This window comes from Siphateles boraxobius, unplaced genomic scaffold, assembly GCF_051911475.1.
Source record: "Siphateles boraxobius isolate OS27281-9 unplaced genomic scaffold, OSU_SipBor_1 22, whole genome shotgun sequence".
In the NCBI taxonomy this organism is placed as follows: Eukaryota; Metazoa; Chordata; class Actinopteri; order Cypriniformes; family Leuciscidae; genus Siphateles; species Siphateles boraxobius.
In genome coordinates, this window is record NW_027508833.1 from 36,743,204 (window position 1) to 36,763,037 (window position 19,834).

At 39.4% G+C, this 19,834-nt stretch overlaps 2 protein-coding genes across 3 annotated transcripts in view; both read left to right on the forward strand.

Annotated features, from left to right (window-relative positions):
* The window catches only part of pals1a (protein associated with LIN7 1, MAGUK p55 family member a), a 33,913-nt gene extending 21,572 nt beyond the window's left edge, over positions 1–12,341 (forward strand). Inside the window, exons 4-15 of the mRNA XM_077240058.1 lie at positions 2,128–2,336; positions 6,258–6,335; positions 6,758–6,907; positions 7,003–7,164; positions 7,376–7,453; positions 7,549–7,732; positions 7,844–7,915; positions 7,991–8,062; positions 8,460–8,627; positions 8,719–8,921; positions 9,218–9,328; positions 10,151–12,341. Of these exons, the coding sequence (XP_077096173.1) occupies positions 2,128–2,336; positions 6,258–6,335; positions 6,758–6,907; positions 7,003–7,164; positions 7,376–7,453; positions 7,549–7,732; positions 7,844–7,915; positions 7,991–8,062; positions 8,460–8,627; positions 8,719–8,921; positions 9,218–9,328; positions 10,151–10,327 (1,664 nt within the window). The 3' untranslated portion in view covers positions 10,328–12,341. The remainder of the gene's footprint in view (positions 1–2,127; positions 2,337–6,257; positions 6,336–6,757; positions 6,908–7,002; positions 7,165–7,375; positions 7,454–7,548; positions 7,733–7,843; positions 7,916–7,990; positions 8,063–8,459; positions 8,628–8,718; positions 8,922–9,217; positions 9,329–10,150) is intronic.
* Positions 12,342–13,693: 1,352 nt separating this feature from the next.
* Positions 13,694–18,919, forward strand: eif2s1a (eukaryotic translation initiation factor 2, subunit 1 alpha a). Of its 2 annotated transcripts, none has more exons than XM_077239991.1 (7): positions 13,694–13,878; positions 14,150–14,397; positions 14,490–14,569; positions 16,312–16,463; positions 16,575–16,779; positions 18,051–18,194; positions 18,331–18,919. In XM_077239991.1, the coding sequence occupies exons 2-7, from the start codon at positions 14,157–14,159 to the stop codon at positions 18,454–18,456; spliced, it is 948 nt and encodes a 315-aa protein (XP_077096106.1). In that variant the 5' UTR covers positions 13,694–13,878; positions 14,150–14,156; the 3' UTR covers positions 18,457–18,919. The 2 variants fall into 2 exon arrangements, with proteins under 2 accessions (XP_077096106.1, XP_077096107.1); XM_077239992.1 differs by having other exon boundaries at positions 13,747–13,885.
* The last annotated feature ends 915 nt before the right edge of the window (positions 18,920–19,834 follow it).

Genomic DNA, 19,834 nt, shown 5'->3' on the forward strand with positions numbered 1-19,834 from the left:
CAGTTTTCAATCCCCTTTGTTCTCCTCATTGTTTCTGTCATCTGCCCATTAGGCTTGGTGCGATAGTTAGTGTTACTGGTTTTCAGCTGCAATACTGGTTACATCACTTGTTTGAGTTTGTCATTGTACTGTTTTGTTGTTGTGTTTTTCATTATTATGAATAATAAAGAACTCCCACCATTCAAATAATTGCCGCCCCCGAATTGCCGCTAATTAAGTAAAATGCGCACAGCCATTCATAATGCCGCATGTCCACTGGCAATGAGCAGAGCGAGTGTTTTCAGTTCATTCATATGGAAGTTGAGCTTCACGCTCGTGCGTGAGTGAAGCTCAACTTTCATAGAACTTAACTGAAAACACTCGCTCTGCTCTGCGCCAGTGGACATGCACCATAAGAGTTTTAAAAGCAAGCTGGAAAAGAGGGAAAAACTTCAATGTCCGCCCCCACCCTCCAGTGATACCTGTATTACCGGTGATGTCACACGTCAATTAACCAGTGGGAAAATGTCCTCACCATCACATCCCTACTGTCCATTAGTGATAAGACTGACAAATCGGACAATATCATTGTTGTTAATGTAAACTAAACCTATTAAAAATCATCCGTCATTTTCATTAATTGAAATAAAATAAAATATCGATATAAGATGAAAAACGTTATTGAAAATTAGAAATGCTAAAACCAAAACAAAGCTAAATAGAAATGAAAAAATGTAATTACTAAAAAAAAAAAAAATCAAAATCGAAGGTGTAATAATAAAAGTCCATGGCAATTATTATTAAATACTATAATATTCTGTAAATAATACCAAAAAAAACCCCAGCATGATATGCAATGACATTCAGACTTTTTATAAAAGCCAAACAGTGTCAAGGAAAGATAAGTCATCCATTGCCCTCCACAATCTCATTAAAGAAGAAGTGACAAAAAGCAAGTAATATTTATGGTAATGTGAGGTTGAATCTGAATCTGAGTTACTGAAGGGCCCTTGACTGCTAAAATCAGCATGCATGAGTGAAGTCATTCTCAGAGGAGGCAGAGAGCCGTGATGACTAAGAGTGTTCAAGAGCCAAAGAGCCACTGGACTTGAAACTAAATGAAGACAAAACTCCATTTATATGCCCCATTATTTTAATATCCTTTTTTAGCTGATTTTTCTAAATCTGTTTTTCACCTTTCTTTGCTTTCTTCACAAGACAAGCTCATATTCCTTCTCTTTAGCTCCTCTCTACATGAAGCCTCTCACTGGAGTTTAATTGTTTAGATTGGACAGACACACATGTTCAGCTCCTTCTGTGAATTCTTGGTTTTGAATAGATCTCCATTAGGGGAAGTCCAGCATGCATGGCAAGGAAGAACAAAATGAGTTACTGTGCAAATGAGAGGGGCACTTGGAGTTGCGGCTGAAAGTCATGGCTGAGGGATGTGTGTGAGTGGAATTCCTCAGGGAGGGAGAAGAGGACCCTAAGAGGGGGAGGTTAATTAAAAAGCCTTTTATGAAACATTCTAACCCAGACCGCTCTTGCTGTACTGTTTTTCTTCGGTTTTCCTTTTTGTTTGTGTTCTAGTTCATCTCTCTGCATTGTTTGTCACGCTCTCTCTATGTGTTTTTTTGACATTCCAAAACTCTTTCTGGCACTAAATTGTCCATAAAATAAATCCCGTCAAGGACAAAGCAAAGGAAACACTTAAAATATTTGATTTGTCCACTAATACCTCTATTAGCCACCCACTTAGACATTACACACCACACAAAGAAAACACACCCACTTCTCACTCCTATTGTGTCTTGCCATTCTCTCATTATGGCATCAGACGCTATAAAGGAGAATTACAGCCTAGCTGAAACTTGGTTCTTCAAGGACAACACTAGAATAGCTGAATTACATCTGTGATTTACTCAAACGTTGTGCAGTGTGGATGACGAACAGTAAAAATGCTCCATGGGGGAGTCTTTGTGAGAGGCTATGTCACCACTTTTCTGGGTGAATGATTCAGAGGTATGTACTGTTGCTCCTGGGTCAAGTCACTGTTTCTTCTGTTTTTGATGACAGGGTGTTTTCAAGTACATGAGTGATCTGTAAGCATACCTGAGACTGAATTTATGGTTGGTTTTATTCTTTCAGAGCTGGAGGACCTGTTGATGTCCCTCAAGCAGGTGCAGCATAGTTTAAATGACTCTCAGAGTCAAGAGGACGTGGAGCTGGTTCTACAGCTGGTCCAGAAGCCTGACTTCCAGAAAGCCTTCAACATTCACAACGCCGTGGCCCACAATATGAACCGGCCCAGCCCTCCCTACCCCCTGACTGATCACGCACAAAGCCTCGCACAAGAGGTGAGCGCCACTTTGTTACATAAATGCATCGAGGAGTCCCTTACAAAGTCTAAGTGTTAGGATGAGCAGGAAACATGCATGAATTGTAAATACGGATGCTGCAATCATAAGAAGTGCTCTGACACTCATGGGCGTCGGAACCATTGTATATGGGTGGGACAAGACCCACCCACTTTTTAAGAGCAATGATATTGGACCCACTCACTTCTACCGTCTCCAATTCAGCGTATATGTCTGTTCACTTTTCAGAGCGCCGTCAGTCAAATCCATTCCACTTGAGAAAAACCCTTATAAATTTAACTCCATTCCGCATTTTAGCTACAGCATTGATTTCCACACTGCTGCTCAAATCCATTCCACCTGGATCAGTTAGAGTCCCACCAAACACTAACTTTTCAGGTCAGACGAGCCAATGAGCATGTGCTGTCCCAAGCACGAGTCTCAGGTTCCTATGGGAACCGGAGCTTCTAACAGTTAGAATACAGATCATACGAAGTTTAAAATGTTTAAATAGACATATCAAGTAGTTGTAATTAATTAATGTATATGAATCTTAGTTGATTATTGGCTATTAGAGCTGGTTTGGTTGTTGAGACGGAGACGCGCAGAGATGGCAATTAACGCGTTAGCGTAGTGTGATCGCGTAGAGCTTCGCCACACGTAGGCTCTCTATTGGCCGACGCTGGTCATGTGTGTGATGCGTGTGACGAACAACAACAGAAGCTTACACTATTATACTACTAATTGACTCGAGGCCTACAGAGAAGGAAATGAATAGTTGAAATAAAGTCGTTATTTTTGGGGTTTTTTGGACACAAAAAGTATTCTCGTCGCTTGATAAACTTAAGATTGAGCCATGGTAGTCACTTGGACTATTTTAACGATGTCTTTAATAACTTTTCGGGGCTGGGAAGATTCAATCCCTTAGAACCCTATGGAGGAGTGATCCAACTCTCAGATTTAAATAAAAAATATCTTAATTTGTGTTACGATGATGAACGAAGGTCTTACGGGGTTGGAACAACATGAGGGAGAGTAAATACTGACAGAATTTTCATTTTTGGGTGAACTATCCCTTTAATCTATCCTATTCAACTGATTCGTTCAAAGGGCTGATTCACTCAGTAAGGAAACGCCGCTGTGTGTGGCTTTGTTTTGAACTATTTTCGTTGGCGAAATAGAGCAAAAACAGGCAATATGGAGTCTAAAATGTAAGTCACTTAATATTATCTTCTTGTTTATTAAACTTGTATAAAATCAATATCATATTTGTTATCATGCTGATATTTGGAGAAAACTGCACTCTTGTGATATTTATTACTAAATGATATAAATAAAGACTACGAAGTAAAAGTCTGCACTCTGAATGCGCACCCGCACTAAGACTACATCACATAGAGTATGCATGCACTCTCTCTGTGTGTGTGTGTGTGTGTGTGTGTGTGTGTGTGTGTGTGTGTGTGTGTGTGTGTGTGTGTGTGTGTGTGTGTGAGGGATAGGCTATACTTGATAACGTCAAATAGCACACTGTTAAAACAACAATAACGATATTATCGCAGACAATATATATCGCACACCCCTACGTAGAACATGTAGTAGCCTATTTGAGTTGATATTACTCTTGCCAAGCTCTGATTTTTGAGAGATGCACGATTAGACGGATTAGCGCTCGTTTCATTTTTACTCTCACTCATTCACTTCACTCATTATTGCATAGAGATTTTAGAAAAGGTATTTGGCTTCGGGAACACCCCTAATCTACTCCAGTAAAAAATTCAGGAGGATGACCCACCCACATTTTTTTTGCTTCCAACGCCCATGCTGACACTTATGGCTTTAGAATATTCCTATTACTTATAAAAAGCAGCCAGACAAACAAGAAATTCGAGGGTTTTTCCTCTCTGAAGGCCAAGGAGGATAGATGCTTGAAAACATAAGACAAGGCCTGCATCTGCTTCGTCAAATTACTCTTGGTTAAATCCTGCAGTCTGTGGACATAATGTCATAATTTGTGCTGGTGAAGGAGCTTTTGAAAAAGTGTTTGTGGATTAGTTGATTCATTATCAATTAATTAATTAGGGACCTTATGAACAATAACCAAACCTATAACTCCATGTCTAATGTAGGTCTTCTGTTTTGACTGAGATGAACAGGATGTAGATGGAGAATAACATTACCATTAAAATATTTGGGGTCAGCATGATTTTTTTTTTTAAAGAAAGTAATACTTTTTATTATTATTATTATTATTGTTGTTTTATATATGCTTTTAGTTGAACACATTAAAAAGAACCGAACAAACAGGTCACTTGGGGTATCGCATACAATTAGCTTCATATACTGTTAACGCCATATCAGGGGTTACAGAGAGAAGAGAGAAAAAAAATGATCAGGAGAATATTTTTAATGGTCTTTTCAAGTCAATAAAAGGTTCAAGGTCCCATCATAAAACATACAAATCCAGAATATTTTCACTGGACAAATATTTCACTTACAGAAAGTAATAATTTTATTCAGCAAGGATTCATTAAATTGATATCCACTTTGCACAAATCCTTTTAACAATAGTGTATTTTGACCCACAGAAACTCTCTGTATCTGTGAAGCACAACAGCTTCAGACCTTTTTTTTTTTTTTTATATATATATATATTTTTTTAAGAAGCACTTTTACAAAGAGAGAGGTGAAATGACACATTGCAAAATGTGTGTTCTATTGTTAACTATTCATTTGTTGATGCTTCTATTACATTGATTGAACACAGCCTGGAAATCAATAAGCATCAAAGAACAATTTTGGACTATTGGTTTCCTGTTATATTGAATGATCATCACATTCATCAACACAGTCAGATTCAGTTCAGTATTATAATCATACATTCACAAGCTGCCTGTGCATTTCTGCATGTGTGTATGTTGTTGGTGTCAACAAGTGGTTAGTAAAGCTGATGGAACATTACTAAAGTGATTACTTAACACACCCCATCTAACTCTGTTCTCTAAAAAATAAAGTGATTGCACCATTCTCATGCTCCTGGTTAACCTCCCCTGTGCCATATTACCAAAATGTACAAATGTAGCCAGTGTACAAAAATTAAAATATGCACATTGGTACCTTTTGTTTTGTCTGTTCATTGGTATAATAAAGGTTTAATCAAGTTGTGTCAGTGGAATTTATGACATATATGACGTAATGACAGTGTGATTGCCTGATGGCACCACGCATAATTCATAACCCTGATTAAAGGACTGTTCAGACGATCTGACATTAATAGTTACCCAAATGATTGAGTATGTGCACAAATTAATCTGATGTTTGGTAAAAAAGCTCTTTGGTTGGAATCACTGTTGTGGAAAGTGCTAATGAGAGCCTGATAAACTCATGGTTGTTGTTTTTGGTTTTCTCAGGACAATAACAGACAGAGAGCTGCTCTGTCCTTCATAGTCATTAAGACCCAGATCCACTGACCTGTGCTCTTCTCTCACAGTAATACACTCTCTCATGAGACAGAGGCAGTGGGGACTGTGTATTCAAATGTTGGCACATCTCATCTAGAGCTTATCAAGATCTTAAATATGATCTCATCTTCTCATAAATGCTGTTTCTCTCAAAGTTCTCCAAAAATGCCCTTTTATACTTGTACGTTCTACATCCAAAAATTTGAACATGGTAGACTTCAATGACTTGTATCTTTAGGATCATTTCAAAAACTTCTCAGAGGCCCCGGCTGCTCTGAACCCATGATACAAGGCTGTACTGTGTTTACAAAAACCTAAAGAAAACCTGCTGAAATCAGGAGCCCTAATTTCTGGTACTTTGTTGTTAACAACATCCCTGTAAAAGGTTCTTTAAAGCATTATTAATGTAGCAGTTGTGTTGTATTTATTTGATGATCTGATGTCTTTGAATCTGTCCTCACAGGTCGAGGTCATGATGCACAACAGCTCACAGAAGGATGGACTTGAACTAAGCTCCCTGCTCACGACGCCTCACGTGCAGGTCTGTCACCATCACATGTACACACATCCCTCACATTCCCCCATGTGTCCTCTATGCCAGTGGTTCTCAAACCTGTCCTGGAGTACCAGCATCCCTGCACATTTTGTACGTCTTCCTATATCTGACACATATTAAGGTCGTGAAGTCTCTACTAATGTGCTCATGAGTTGAATCGGGTGTGATAGATAAGGGAGACATACAAAATGTGCAGGGCTGGTGGTACTGCAGGACAGGTTTGAGAACCACGGCTCTAAGCTGCTGTGCAGATGCTCACAGCTGTAATCACGATCCCTGTCCGAGAGCCTGAGCTCTTTGAACTCTATAACATGACGTTTAGGTCAGGCTCATGTCTACTCTGCAGAACTCAGTGGCTTTCATCCTGAATATAACCCATCATCTCTGGCTCTCTCTATACCATCCAGGCGCTTATGATGGCCCATGACAGTGTGGCTGAACAAGAGATGCAGCTGGAGCCTCTTGTTCCCTCTGTCAATGCAAGTGAGACTCTCACCCAGTGGGGCGGGGAGACTGTCAAAATCGTGCGGATTGAGAAAGCCAAGGACGTCCCATTGGTGAGGACGTTCTTTCACTGCCACTTCTCTCCATATTATGCACCTCTTGACTTTTAACACATTTTGTCTTAATGTGCACATGCGTATTTATACAGGGAGCGACAGTTAGAAACGATATGGACAGCGTGGTCATCAGCCGCATTGTGAAAGGAGGGGCGGCAGAACGCAGTGGCCTCCTGCACGAAGGAGACGAGGTCCTGGAGATCAACGGTGTGGAAATCCGTGGCAAAGACGTCAACGAGGTCTTCGATATCCTGGTAATTAATTTTAAAGAAAGATGGCAGGACGAACAAAAATAAATAAAAGTCTGTTAGGTTTTTGATTATAAAACAAGTTCTAAATTCATTTTTTAAATATTACTAAAGTATCCAAATATTTTTTTTTGGGCCATGGAACATTTTTGTTATACCCTTGCTTACAAAATAAAGGTTTTCTGAATGTTTTAGGTTGTTTTTGCTGTGTTCACAGGCGGACATGCATGGCACACTGAGTTTCGTTCTCATCCCCAGCGCGCAGATCAAACCACCTCCCATTAAAGAAACTGTGGTGAGGCCTTCAGTCAGAACTAAATGAATTGCTGCTTAAATGAAGCAGTGCAAAAATTAATCAGTGATTAAACCCATATCTCCATATTCACCCAGACGCATGTGAAGGCACACTTTGACTACGACCCCTCAGATGACCCCTACGTGCCGTGCCGAGAGCTCGGCCTGTGCTTTCAGAAGGGAGACATCCTCCACATAATCAGCCAAGATGACCCCAACTGGTGGCAGGCCTACAGAGACGGGGACGAAGACAACCAGCCTCTTGCTGGCCTGGTCCCTGGTACCCTATATCACATACTATTCTGTGGATCCAGATTTGTGTTTAAATAATTCAATCTATTTTTTTTACATTAACTTTAATACTTGCATGTCTTCTCATTTGATCATCCAGGTAAAAGTTTCCAGCAGCAGAGAGAGGCAATGAAGCAAACCATAGAGGAGGATAAAGAGCCTGAGAAATCAGGTTAGGGTTGTAACACTCCTAAACGCATATGTGCACAGCTCTAAATTCTCATTAACACTCATCTTCTGTTGTCAGGAAAACTTTGGTGTGCTAAAAAGAACAAGAAGAAGCGAAAGAAGATGCAATACAATGCTAATAAAAATGATGGTGAGTCTTTTCAGACAAATATTGGAATGAAAGTGTAAATGCTGAGGGGTCTCTAGACCCCTATTAAGCATGAAAAGTTATTTTTTATCAGGTGCTCCTACATAATTCAGTATGTTGTTGGTACCCTCTCCAGTAGTTTGTTGTTGCTGTTCTGTCGCATCCTTTTCTTTTTTGACTGTGTAATAACTGTCCATGTTGACAAATATGCAATTAGTGCAAAAAAACATGATGTATGTGCGAGCTGAATGTACAGGGTTTGCAGAAGCGCGATGTGCACATGCAGTATGAGTCCATTGTGCCGATGATTAAATTTACGTTGCACACTTCATGCATCCCCTAGCGTACGCAAAAAAACGAAGTATACTTTGGGCTTAATGTGTTTCCTCTCGCTTTGCAGATTTTGATAATGAGGAGATTCTCACATATGAAGAGATGGCACTATACCACCAGCCAGCCAATCGCAAACGGCCCATTGCTCTAATCGGCCCACCGAACTGTGGGCAAAATGAGCTCAGACAAAGACTCCTCTCCAGTGAGCCGGACAGGTTTGCTGGCGCTGTTCCTCGTAAGTGTCTGAAAACATTTTTATTTTTTTATTATTGTTTATCAGCCTATTTTATTGTAATGTCCTGAACAAGAAACTCTCTTTGCCACAGACACTACACGAAGCCGCCGTGATATTGAGGTGAATGGCCGCGACTACCACTTTGTGTCCCGTCAGGTTTTTGAGATGGACTCTGCAGCAGGGAAGTTCATAGAGTCTGGAGAGTTTGAAAAGAACCTCTACGGTACCAGCACAGACTCGGTCCGACAAGTCATCAACACGGGCAAAATCTGCCTACTGTGTGTTCACACTCAGGTGAGTTGGACCCCTCAGAACACTTTAGAAACAGTGCAACAATGCCTGGTGATCTCCTAAAATGTCCAATCCTGCAGAGTTTAGCTACAGCACAACTGCCTGGATGTTCTAGTGATCTTGAAGACCTTGATTAGCTGGCTTAGGTTGTGTTTAATTAAGATTGGAGCTAAACTCTGATGGGAGATGGCCCTCCAGGAGCACCCTTTCCTTAGCATTTAGCCACTTTTGCAAAGCAAGTACCACATGCATTTCCTTTAGAAATCTTGTTACTCACTATTTTCTTCTCTCTTCTTTAGTCTTTAAAAGTGTTGCGCAGCTCAGACCTCAAGCCCTACATCATCTTCATTGCTCCTCCATCCCAGGAGCGATTGAGAGCCCTCTTAGCTAAAGACAACAAAAACCCAAAGGTAAATATCGACCCTGAAGGATCAACTCTTAGAGGCCATTCACACAGAATGTGTTATAGCATTCCACCGTGCTGATTCTCTATTGTTGTTCTATGTAAACATGCGCTAGTCAGATGCTTTTGACCCATTGTGCTTGCGTCATCTGGAGACCTTGGCTGCATTTAGCTGAAAAATGCTGCATACAAAGGTAGAAAGGCAACAAGGCATAACTGAATCCAATGATCCCGTTACATTGTCAACTGAGATACCTTCATCTAATCCAGTGGTTTTCAATCCTAGTCCTGGGGACCCACAGCTCTGCACAGTTTGTATGTCTCTCTCATTTAACACACCTGATTCAGATCATCAGCTTGTTAGGAAAGAGCTCTATGAACTGAACTGGGTGTGTCAGATAAAGGAGACATATAAAATGTGCAGAGCTGTGGGTTCCCAGGACCAGGATTGAAAACCACTGATCTAATCCATTCATCCATTTGATGACAGTTGAGCTTAAAAAAAATAGAAATTAGTATTGTAGTGATTAAATATTCGCTCCAAAGCTCCCTCTATTTAGTTTTACATAATTCAACTGTTATTCTGCTTCAGAAGTCTGCCCAAAATCAGCTTGTGTGGTACCTTTGTGTGCAAACGCTGCCTACAAAGTCATTGCCTGAAATGGCAGGGAACAAGTCAGCTACCTAAGCTTTCGGATGCGGCCCTTGTGCTTTTTTCCATTCTCCTGCTCGTTGGTTCACGTTTGTAAACACAAAAACGAACCCACCTTTAGACTACAAATCCACTCTCTTGGTTTCACACTTTTATTGTTATTCTCTCTTGTTTTAGCCTGAGGAGCTGAGAGACATTATCGAGAAGGCCCGGGAGATGGAGCAGAACTACGGCCACCTGTTTGACGCTGCCATTGTTAACACTGACCTGGACAAGGCCTACCAGGAGCTGCTGCGTCTCATCAATAAACTAGACACTGAACCTCAGTGGGTCCCCTCGTCCTGGCTGCGCTGAGATGAACCCCACTTACAGCGACCCCTCCACAGACGAATGAAGAGCAGATAGAATCACACACTCGCGGCTTTCATAGAGTTGACTGAATACCGCTGTTTTTACACCCCCGGATTGGACACTAGATAAGGACACCACGCCCCCTCAGACCTGGACAGAAGTGTCTGTCTGCACTGCGCTGTCGGCAGGCTGGGGGAACGAGTTTTTACGTCATAGTTTGTTTGATCATGGTGTGTTTTTGAGTCCGTGTAGCCACATTCCAGTGAGAGAGTTACCAGCACTTGGTGCAGCAGTAGAATTAGGGCTTCTATACTGCTTTTGATAACTATTTATGATTGTAAATATTCTATATGTATTTTTAAAGAAGTTTTCGGACAAATGTGGAGATGGGTTTGCATTGTCGGAAAGCAATTGTACTAAAAGTCACTGTTTTAAAAGTCCAGTGAGATATTCAGACTCCTGAACACTTTGGGCCCCTGGAGCACAATGACATTTGTGCACTCTGTTTTCTCCTCTTTTCACCCGTAACCTTTGATGTTCGATGCGACCTGAACTTCCAGCAGTTGAGTTCAGTGCATATTGTGTCTGAACAACTCTTTCAAGCTTACAAGACACCAAAAGGGATAACTCTTGAAGCGACGGATGCCTTCTATCCCTGTGGCGCTGCCTCAATGTTCCTATGGCAAGCAACACTGTGATTATGACAGTTTAATAGTAAACTTCAGTTTTTTTGAGTTTGCCAGGCCACATCTGAACATAGCTGCATTATGTAAGCGGCTAATTTTAAGTCTATGCTCTCTGTCTCAGTATTCACATGCACTTCCAGCACTCAGAAGTGTAACCAGTATTGTAAACAGTATTTGACAGCAATACAATTAGGTTCACCATCTGAGCGTCAGCACGGCCTAGTCTTAGTCAATGCTTCTGCACATTGTAAAATGTTTCCTTTGTGATTTGTTTTTGATTGGATTTGAAGGTTCTGTGTTGTTTTACCCATTTCAACATGAGCAAAGGGCTTGTGTTTTAACTTGAGGTAATGCTCTACAACATTATTAGGGTCTCATGAAACTTGTGAAGAACATGTCCTGGTCATATTTCACCCTCAATCAGAAATAGATAAATAAAAACAGGCTTCATTCTTTTTAAGAAAAGCAATAAGCATTAACTTTTTTAGGTTGTGCTTGTGATATTAACAACCAAGCATTTTCCTCCAAATTCTCGTGAAATATTTATTGTACTGGCCTTAATTTGCGCTTATAAAATCGTATGGTGTGTATTGTAATTGTCAAAATACTATTCAATCTCTGAATCCCTTTTGAGAATAATCAATAAAATGATCAGATTTTTTTTACGGTAATAGATATTGAATAATTTTTGAGTCAATAATATGTTTAAAAAATAGGCTCAATTTTCTCTTTTTTGTCAATTTGGTTTTGGGGTGTAATCTCACCTGGATCAGTTTCATGAGATTCTCCCATTAGACTTTGGATGATCGTGTGTGTGTGTGAGTGTGTGAGTGAGTGAGTGAGTGAGTGAGTGAGTGAGTGAGTGAGAGAACACCTGATCTTGATGGACAGAAAGCTGTGTGTATGATTGGTAACAACTCTTTAAAGGAAGGACTGTCAGTTATTGCAGGCAAGTATTATCTCCAGCTGATTCAAGCACACACAGGAAACAGCTTTACTGAGATTTGTTCTGCAGAACAGTTTTTACTGTTTTTCTTTTCTCTTGAGATAAGCAATGTGTATTTAGAAAACAACCTACATATTTTTTTTTTAATGTACAGAATAGCTCAGACACTAGGAAAACACACCGTTGAGGTTTTTACTCTTGTGCACTACAGTTTGGTTTGTGTTCTGAGTTTGGATAAAGCCGGTAACCCGCTGTGTCTCATGTGATCTAGTTACATGCCAGTCAACTGGAAGTAGAATTAATGAATGTAAAAGAAGAATCACCTTTCCTTCTCAACTGTTTTTGTATGAATTATACAAGTGAATTAAAGCCCAGATTAATAGTGTTCGTCTCTTGTTGTTTATGGATGTGTGATGGTAGCTGTATTAGTGCAAGGAGATTCAGTGCAAACATTTTATTAAAATTCAGAACATCAGCTTTCCAGTTCAGTAAAAAAAAATGTTAGGTGTTATGCACCAACCTGTTTATTCCTAGAGGAAAAAAGTGTTGGAAAAAACTATGAATTATAATACCACGTAAAATATGGGACCTGATTTAGAGTTAAATAAAGTACGGTAACAGTTTAGTTTGTGGTCCAATCCTCACTATTAACTTATTAGCATGCATTTTATTAGGATATTGGCTGTTTATTAGTACTTATAAAGCATATAGTAGTGCCTTATTCTGCATGATCATAGTCTACATCCCTTAATCCTACCCAATACATAAAATTAGGAATCAATTGTGAAGTCTTTCAAGGTTCTATACTGTATTTCACATTTTTGCACTCTTCTGGCAAGATGATTTTCATTGGGCTATGCTTATTAGGCTACAGTAATGATAATTACAAACTCAAAAGTAAAATATCCATATGCATTACAGGTTATGAGACTGGTGAGGAAATTGTACTTAATTGTCATGAAAATAAAAAACAAAATTTTGTAAGTCTGTGTTAATAAATATTACTCAGCACTAGGCGTACAACTAAACTATAACAATGACACCTTAAAGTGTATTTGAAAGAAATTAATACATTTGTTCAGAAAGGATACATTAAATCAAACAAAAGTGACAATAAAGATTTTGTTTTTGTACATATTTACAAAAAAATGTATCCATTTCAAACCAATGCTGTTCTTTTGAACTTTCTTTCACCGAAGACTCCAGTTTCCACAAAAAATATTAAGCAGTAAAACTGTTTTCAACATTGATAATCAGAAATGTTTCTTCAGAAACAAATCAGCATTTTAGAATAATTTCTGAATTATCATGTGGCACTAAAGACATGATGCTGAAAATTCAGCTTTTTCATCACAGAAATAAAGTATAGCCTCCATATTACTGTTATTTTAAATTGTAATAATATTTCAAAACTGTTTTGCTATTTTGATTTAAAAAAATAGCACCAAAAAAAAATCAGGTTTTGATAAGCAGCTTATCCTATAAGAACATTCCAAATCCAAACAATGTGACCTGGATACCACCCATAAACCAGTCAATGAGTACCAATATATTAAGTATAAGTGCCATTGTGTGATGTCATGAATATTTTCGTTATGAATAACAGGTGTTTACATAATGTAAATATTTACTGTGGAAAATGTAATTTTAAAAAATCTAATATTTTCTTACGCGTTATCACCGTCTCCGGTCTGCAAGTGCGCCTCCGAATCACTTGATGGCGGTACAGAGCAACTTAACAAGCCGCGAACGAAAATAATGACTTCCTCTTCCGCCTGCTTTTCAACATGCTGATGAAATAAGGAGCAGAGACACCACTTTTCCGTTTCTCTTACTTCTAATTTTGTATTTATGCACTTGGATTTTCATCACCAAATAAAGGACGTTGACTAAATTCCAGCACACATTTCTCCTGTATATCGGTAAGTGGTTGTTGTGGCAGAAAGTAGTGTGGTTTGTGCTAAATTGTTCTCATATCAGTTAACGTTAGTCTGTCAGTTATATTTTATAGTTTACCGTATGTTTAAAATAACGGTGGATTTTTGAGCCTCCAGTCTTCACGCTTCACGTCCACATAACAAGCCGTTTAACTGAGAAGCTTTTCTCATCCTACATCCTCTGTCTGTGTCTCAAAACCTAGTGAGATTTCTACGTAGACAGCATTCTCACATGAGACCTTTTCCGCTCCTCCAGGTTCAAGATGCCAGGACTCAGCTGTAGATTCTACCAGCACAGGTTTCCAGAGGTGGAAGATGTGGTGATGGTCAATGTCAGGTCAATAGCAGAGATGGGCGCCTATGTGAGCCTGCTGGAGTACAACAACATCGAGGGAATGATCCTGCTCAGCGAGCTCTCCAGGAGACGAATCAGATCCATCAACAAACTCATCCGGATCGGACGCAATGAATGTGTGGTGGTCATTCGTGTGGATAAGGAGAAAGGTGGGACTATGTTTGAAATGTAACGTAACGTTTCTTGTCTTTTTTTCCATTCATTCTTCCAATTTTAACCTGTGATATCCACATTTCCACAGGCTACATTGATTTATCCAAAAGAAGAGTGTCACCTGAAGAGGCCATTAAATGCGAAGACAAGTTCACAAAATCTAAAACTGTGAGTATGCCTTGCCTGTTTAATGGTGAATACGCTTTGATCACCTTGACCAGGTTTAAAAGACTCTTAGGCCCTTAGATTAAGCCAGGATTACGCCTTTGTTCAATTAGGGCATTTAAGTAGTTTTTTTTAAAAACGTGCCTTAAAAAACATTACTGGTGTGCATCTTGAGACAAAACACGGGCACTGACATATTTTAAAAGTCAGTGCAAGTTGCTATAAGACAGCTCAAATATGCATTTTAGTCTGGGACTAGGTTTAAGCATGGTCTGTGAAACCAGGGGTTAATGTTTAGTAATATTATCGAACTTCAACTTAATTCAGATGAATAATGACTTGGAGTGTAATGATACCCTCATGTCACGATGCGATACATATCACAATACTGAACTCACAATACAATGTTATTATGATACTCCAAGACATATGGTAAAGGTTAACAAAACAATGTAATGTTGATTAATATGAATGGGCTTGGACTTGGCGCTGTTAACCCAATGCACAGGACAATGGTGACATTAGAATATAAATATTCATGATTCTGAAGCTGGAAATATACTGAAATATTTTAGACTAATATGCTTGCACTCTGTCTAGATATATTTAAAATAATATAGGCCACTTTTTACTGGTAACTTGAGACATTTGGCATTATCAGGACCCAAAAATATTCCCCCATTGCATTATTATACTTTATATACTCACACAGCAATTTTTAGTGTGAGTTAACTACACAATATAGATTGTTTTGTTTTTGTATCGTGATATATTGTGTCACGATATATGTTTTCTGCAGAGCTGCATTATAACTGATTTAACTTCGTTTCATAACTGATTAATTTTGCAACATTGCTAATGTTATTGGACTGAATTGAATAAACACTGAATTGGCTTGAGCTGCATAATGACACTATTGTCTTCTGTAGAGCTGCTTATATCTGAACTGAACTAGTTTCATTATTGATTAAAGGGATAGTTCACCCAAAAATGAAAATTCTGTCAGTATTTACTCTCCCTCATGTTGTTCAACCCCGTAAGACCTTCATTCATCTCCGGAACACAAATTAAGATATTTTTGATTAAATCTGAGAGCTGGCTCACTCCTCCATAGGCTTCTTAAGGGATTGACCCTTGTTCCCTGAAAAGTTATTAAAGATATCGTTAAAATAGTCCCAAGTGACTACAGTGGCTCAATCCTAAGTTTATCAAGCGACGAGAAAACTTTTTGTGCGCAAAAAAACACAAAAATAATGACTTAATTTCAACTATTAATTTCCTTCTCTGTGGGCCTCGAGTCAGTTCACTAGTGTAATAGCGTAAGCTTCTGTGTTTTACGTCACAAATAAAGTTTATAGTTGAAATAAAGTCGTTCTTTTTGTTTGTTTTTGCGCACAAAAAGTATTCTCGTGTAATTTGTGTTCCGAAGATGAACGGTGAACAACATGAGGGTGAGTAAAGAGTTTTTGGGTGAACTATCCCTTTAACTTTACACAAATATTGATCTGAATTGAATCAACACTGGCTTGAACTGAATAATGACACTGGCTTCTGTAATTCTGTCTTGCAGCAGTTTTATATTTGTCTTATATTTGAAGTTTGCATCATTAACTTGTTTATTATTGTGAAGCTGTTTTGAAACATCTGTATTGTATAAAGCGTTACATAATCTAAAGTGTCCTACGTTGACCAGTTGCTCACTTGAGAACGTGGTTTCATAGATGCTGTGTGTATGTTTGTCAAAGGTTTACAGCATTTTGAGGCATGTAGCTGAAGTCCTAGAGTACACCAAAGATGAGCAGCTCGAGAGTCTGTACCAGCGAACTGCATGGGTGTTCGATGAGAAGTACAAGCGGCCTGGATACGGAGCCTATGACATCTTTAAGCAGGCTGTGTCGTGAGTATGCATTCATCTATCAACCATTGGTTATGAAACGACCTTGTTTCTGTAAAGATGTTTTTAACTTCACAACCTCTGTATAAAGATGTGGTTTCTTTTTCTGTGTAGAGACCCATCCATTTTAGATTGTCTGGATTTGACAGAGGAGGAAAGGGGCGTTCTGATTGACAACATCAACCGACGACTCACTCCGCAGGCTGTCAAAATAAGAGCGGACATTGAGGTGGCCTGCTATGGCTATGAGGGTATAGATGCAGTAAAAGAAGCTTTGAGGGCTGGGCTGACGTGTTCAACAGAGTGCATGCCAATCAAGGTAAAAACTGATATAGTCATTTATTCAAAAATGCAATTCATATGTACAGACTTGAATACACCTTGTTATTGATGAACATGTTTTGAATTTTTAAATTTATTTAGATATTTTTAGGGTGGTGTGTAACAAAAAAAAGAGGAAAAATGGCACATTAAAATAATAAAAATGTTAAGTAGTTTGGCATAATATTTTATTATTAAAGACACAGGTCTTTAAAAATCAAGTAAAAAGTACATATTTCCCTACATCTCACTGTGCTTTCACACCGGACGCGAATAGCGCGTCAAATTCGCGTCTAGTTTGACGCTTGACCACTTTGTGTTAATTCGCGCGACAAGAGCGAAACTGACACGCGTAAAAACAAAAGTTTGAAGCGACATTTACGTGCGTGACGCGCGTCAGAGGCGAAAGTTTCAAAATTTCCAACCCCTTTGGCGGCCATCTTTTTACAAGATGTCTGTTGTTGATGGGTCATTTTTCGAGAGAGTCACCGCTCTGTATTTGCTCTGGAGAGCAGAACAGCGGCGTAGGGATCATCATCGCCGTATTTGGGTCCACCAGACCCTTCGGAGGCGAACCCAGTTCGGCGAGTTTCACCATTTGCTCCAGGAGCTGCGCCTGGATGACGGCCGCTTTCAGCGGTACTTCCGCCTGTCCCGCGCACAGTTCAATGACCTGCTGTCCCGCATCGGAGCGAGGATCACCCTTGCCCTCATCCACCTAGTCTGTAATTTATTTTTGTTTTGATGATAAATGGAGCCAGCCTAGGCTACTACAAAAGTGATTAAACTGTCCTGTGTTTTTTTTTTCCCTCACACAACACACAATATTTACTTCACCACGTGACCGCAGCATGCTGGCTCCTGATTGGTTAACGTGGCGCGAATTTGATGCAGAAGTTGAGATTTTTCAACTCGGAAGGCAGACGCGAATTCGCGTCAAACGCGTGAATGCACATAAAGCAGTAAATAAATAATTCAGCCAGATGCTCAATTCGCGCGAACTTGACGCGCGAATGAGGCGAATTCGCGTCTACCGCGCCGCGCTCTACGCCTCATTCACGCTGCAGGAATTTTTTACGCGCGTAACGCGTCTTTGCATTGACTTAACATTGAAATCACTCGCGATAGACGCTCTATTCGCGTCCGGTGTGAACGCACCATTAGAGTTTTTAATTGCAAACTTTTTTTTTTTTTTAAACCAAATGAAACCTTCCAGTAGACCTTCCTTGTGATCCAGACTTGCTCACTATTACATTGCTTTTGTTGCAGATCAACTTGATTGCCCCTCCGCGTTACGTTATGACTACAACCACACTTGAGCGCACAGAGGGCCTTTCTGTGCTCAATCAAGCCATGGCTGTCATTAAAGAGAAGATCGAAGAGAAGAGAGGCGTCTTCAACATTCAGATGGAGGTGAGAAATTATACAGGTCATCGTGGTTCCCCATTATTCTGCCATGGAGACTTTGCTAACTGAAGATATAGTTCAGTATGCTGCTGTAAATCTTGAATGTAGCATTTGACTTTGACCTGTTTCAATATCCCCGCAGCCAAAAGTCGTAACGGACACAGATGAGACAGAACTGGCTCGGCAGTTAGAGCGGCTGGAGAGAGAGAATGCCGAGGTGGACGGAGACGACGATGCAGAGGAGATGGAGGCCAAGACCGATGACTAGCTTGAAGATAGACAATAAACTTAGCATTTCCATAATCATTCAGGAGACTTGAGAGTTACAGTGAATTGTTTATCGCATCAAAAGGACTAAAAAGGCATTGATGGAAAGCACCGCTTCCATGATAACAAGCAGATTAAGGGTGAATTTTATGTTCCACTTGTAGCAGGCAGTGAAAGTGGATTATGTTCATTGACATTTGCTTATCTTATGAGTTGTTGCAGGAATTCCTTCCATGAACACTAGAGTTTTGCTTTGGATGTATTAATATAGATACTATTTTAACATTGTGGTTGTTTTAAGTGACCTCTCTGTCTCCAGCCTTATTCAAGAAAGATGCTGTTTGTGATCAAGAGCCTCTAATTCTTGACAAAATATAGACAACCAACCAGTTTACTTCTCTTTATCAGAGCCCTGTGTTGTGGATGCAGAACTAATAAAAAACAAGCATTTTCTTTTTCCCAAAGCATTTGTCTTGTGTTATTTTGCTATATGTAATATGAACATTAGATATCTTAAAAAGGATAATTGTCCTGACTAAATTTATTTTCGAACTGTTAGAATGGTTTTCGAGGGAAATTGCATACATACTGAATACGTCACTTGCTTGTGTGTGTCTCTTCATATCTGTCAATAGAGAAACAATGCTCTGGCTACTTAGACCTGTGTGACTTTATGGTGTGTGAGTGGCATAGGTTAGTTAGCACAGCAAGCGAGAAAGGTTGAACCTCTTGGAAATCACTTGAATAAAAAATAAAAAACCCAAAACAGGAGAGTCTCCTGGCAAGAGAACGTGACAGAGCTCGTAATAAAACAAGAATCAACATTGGCTTTTCGGATATGGCAAAAACTGGGGGATTTGAAATGTTGTAAAAGTGATGTGGACATTATGCTTTTATTACTCAGGCTTGTGAGTAATTATTTTATTGAACAGATAAATTGCCATATGTATGGAATGCCAAAGATTACAATAAAAAAGAAATAAATACACGGAGAAATGCCAAAAAAACATTCACACATATCCACATTTATTTATTTATTCCCACATTTATTTACACATTAATTTCTATAGGGACTTTGTCATTGTGAAGCAGAAACATAGTAAAGAAGTCATGAACACTCGTACATACCACAGTGCTGACTGTGACACTGATCACAGTCTAGTTGTGTCATTCATATATATTGAACCAAAGTCATTCCACTGTCATGTGAAACAGTCCCAGTTGATAGACATTCACAAAACAAAGCTTCCAAATCTCAGAAAGACACTGCAGCAGGGTTGAAGAAAAGTTGTAGAGTATTCCTGACACCCCAGACCCTGATACTAACTGGGAAGCCATAAGAAATGTGATCTGCGATACCACTCTACAAACTTTTGGAA

Coding starts and splice junctions, on each gene's coding strand:
- eif2s1a (XM_077239991.1), top strand. CDS start 14,157: ATGCCAGGACTCAGCTGTAGATTCTACCAGCACAGGTTTCCAGAGGTG. Junction 16,464..16,574: donor ATCTTTAAGCAGGCTGTGTC/GTGAGTATGCAT, acceptor TTTTCTGTGTAG/AGACCCATCCATTTTAGATT. Junction 18,195..18,330: donor TCTTCAACATTCAGATGGAG/GTGAGAAATTAT, acceptor ATATCCCCGCAG/CCAAAAGTCGTAACGGACAC.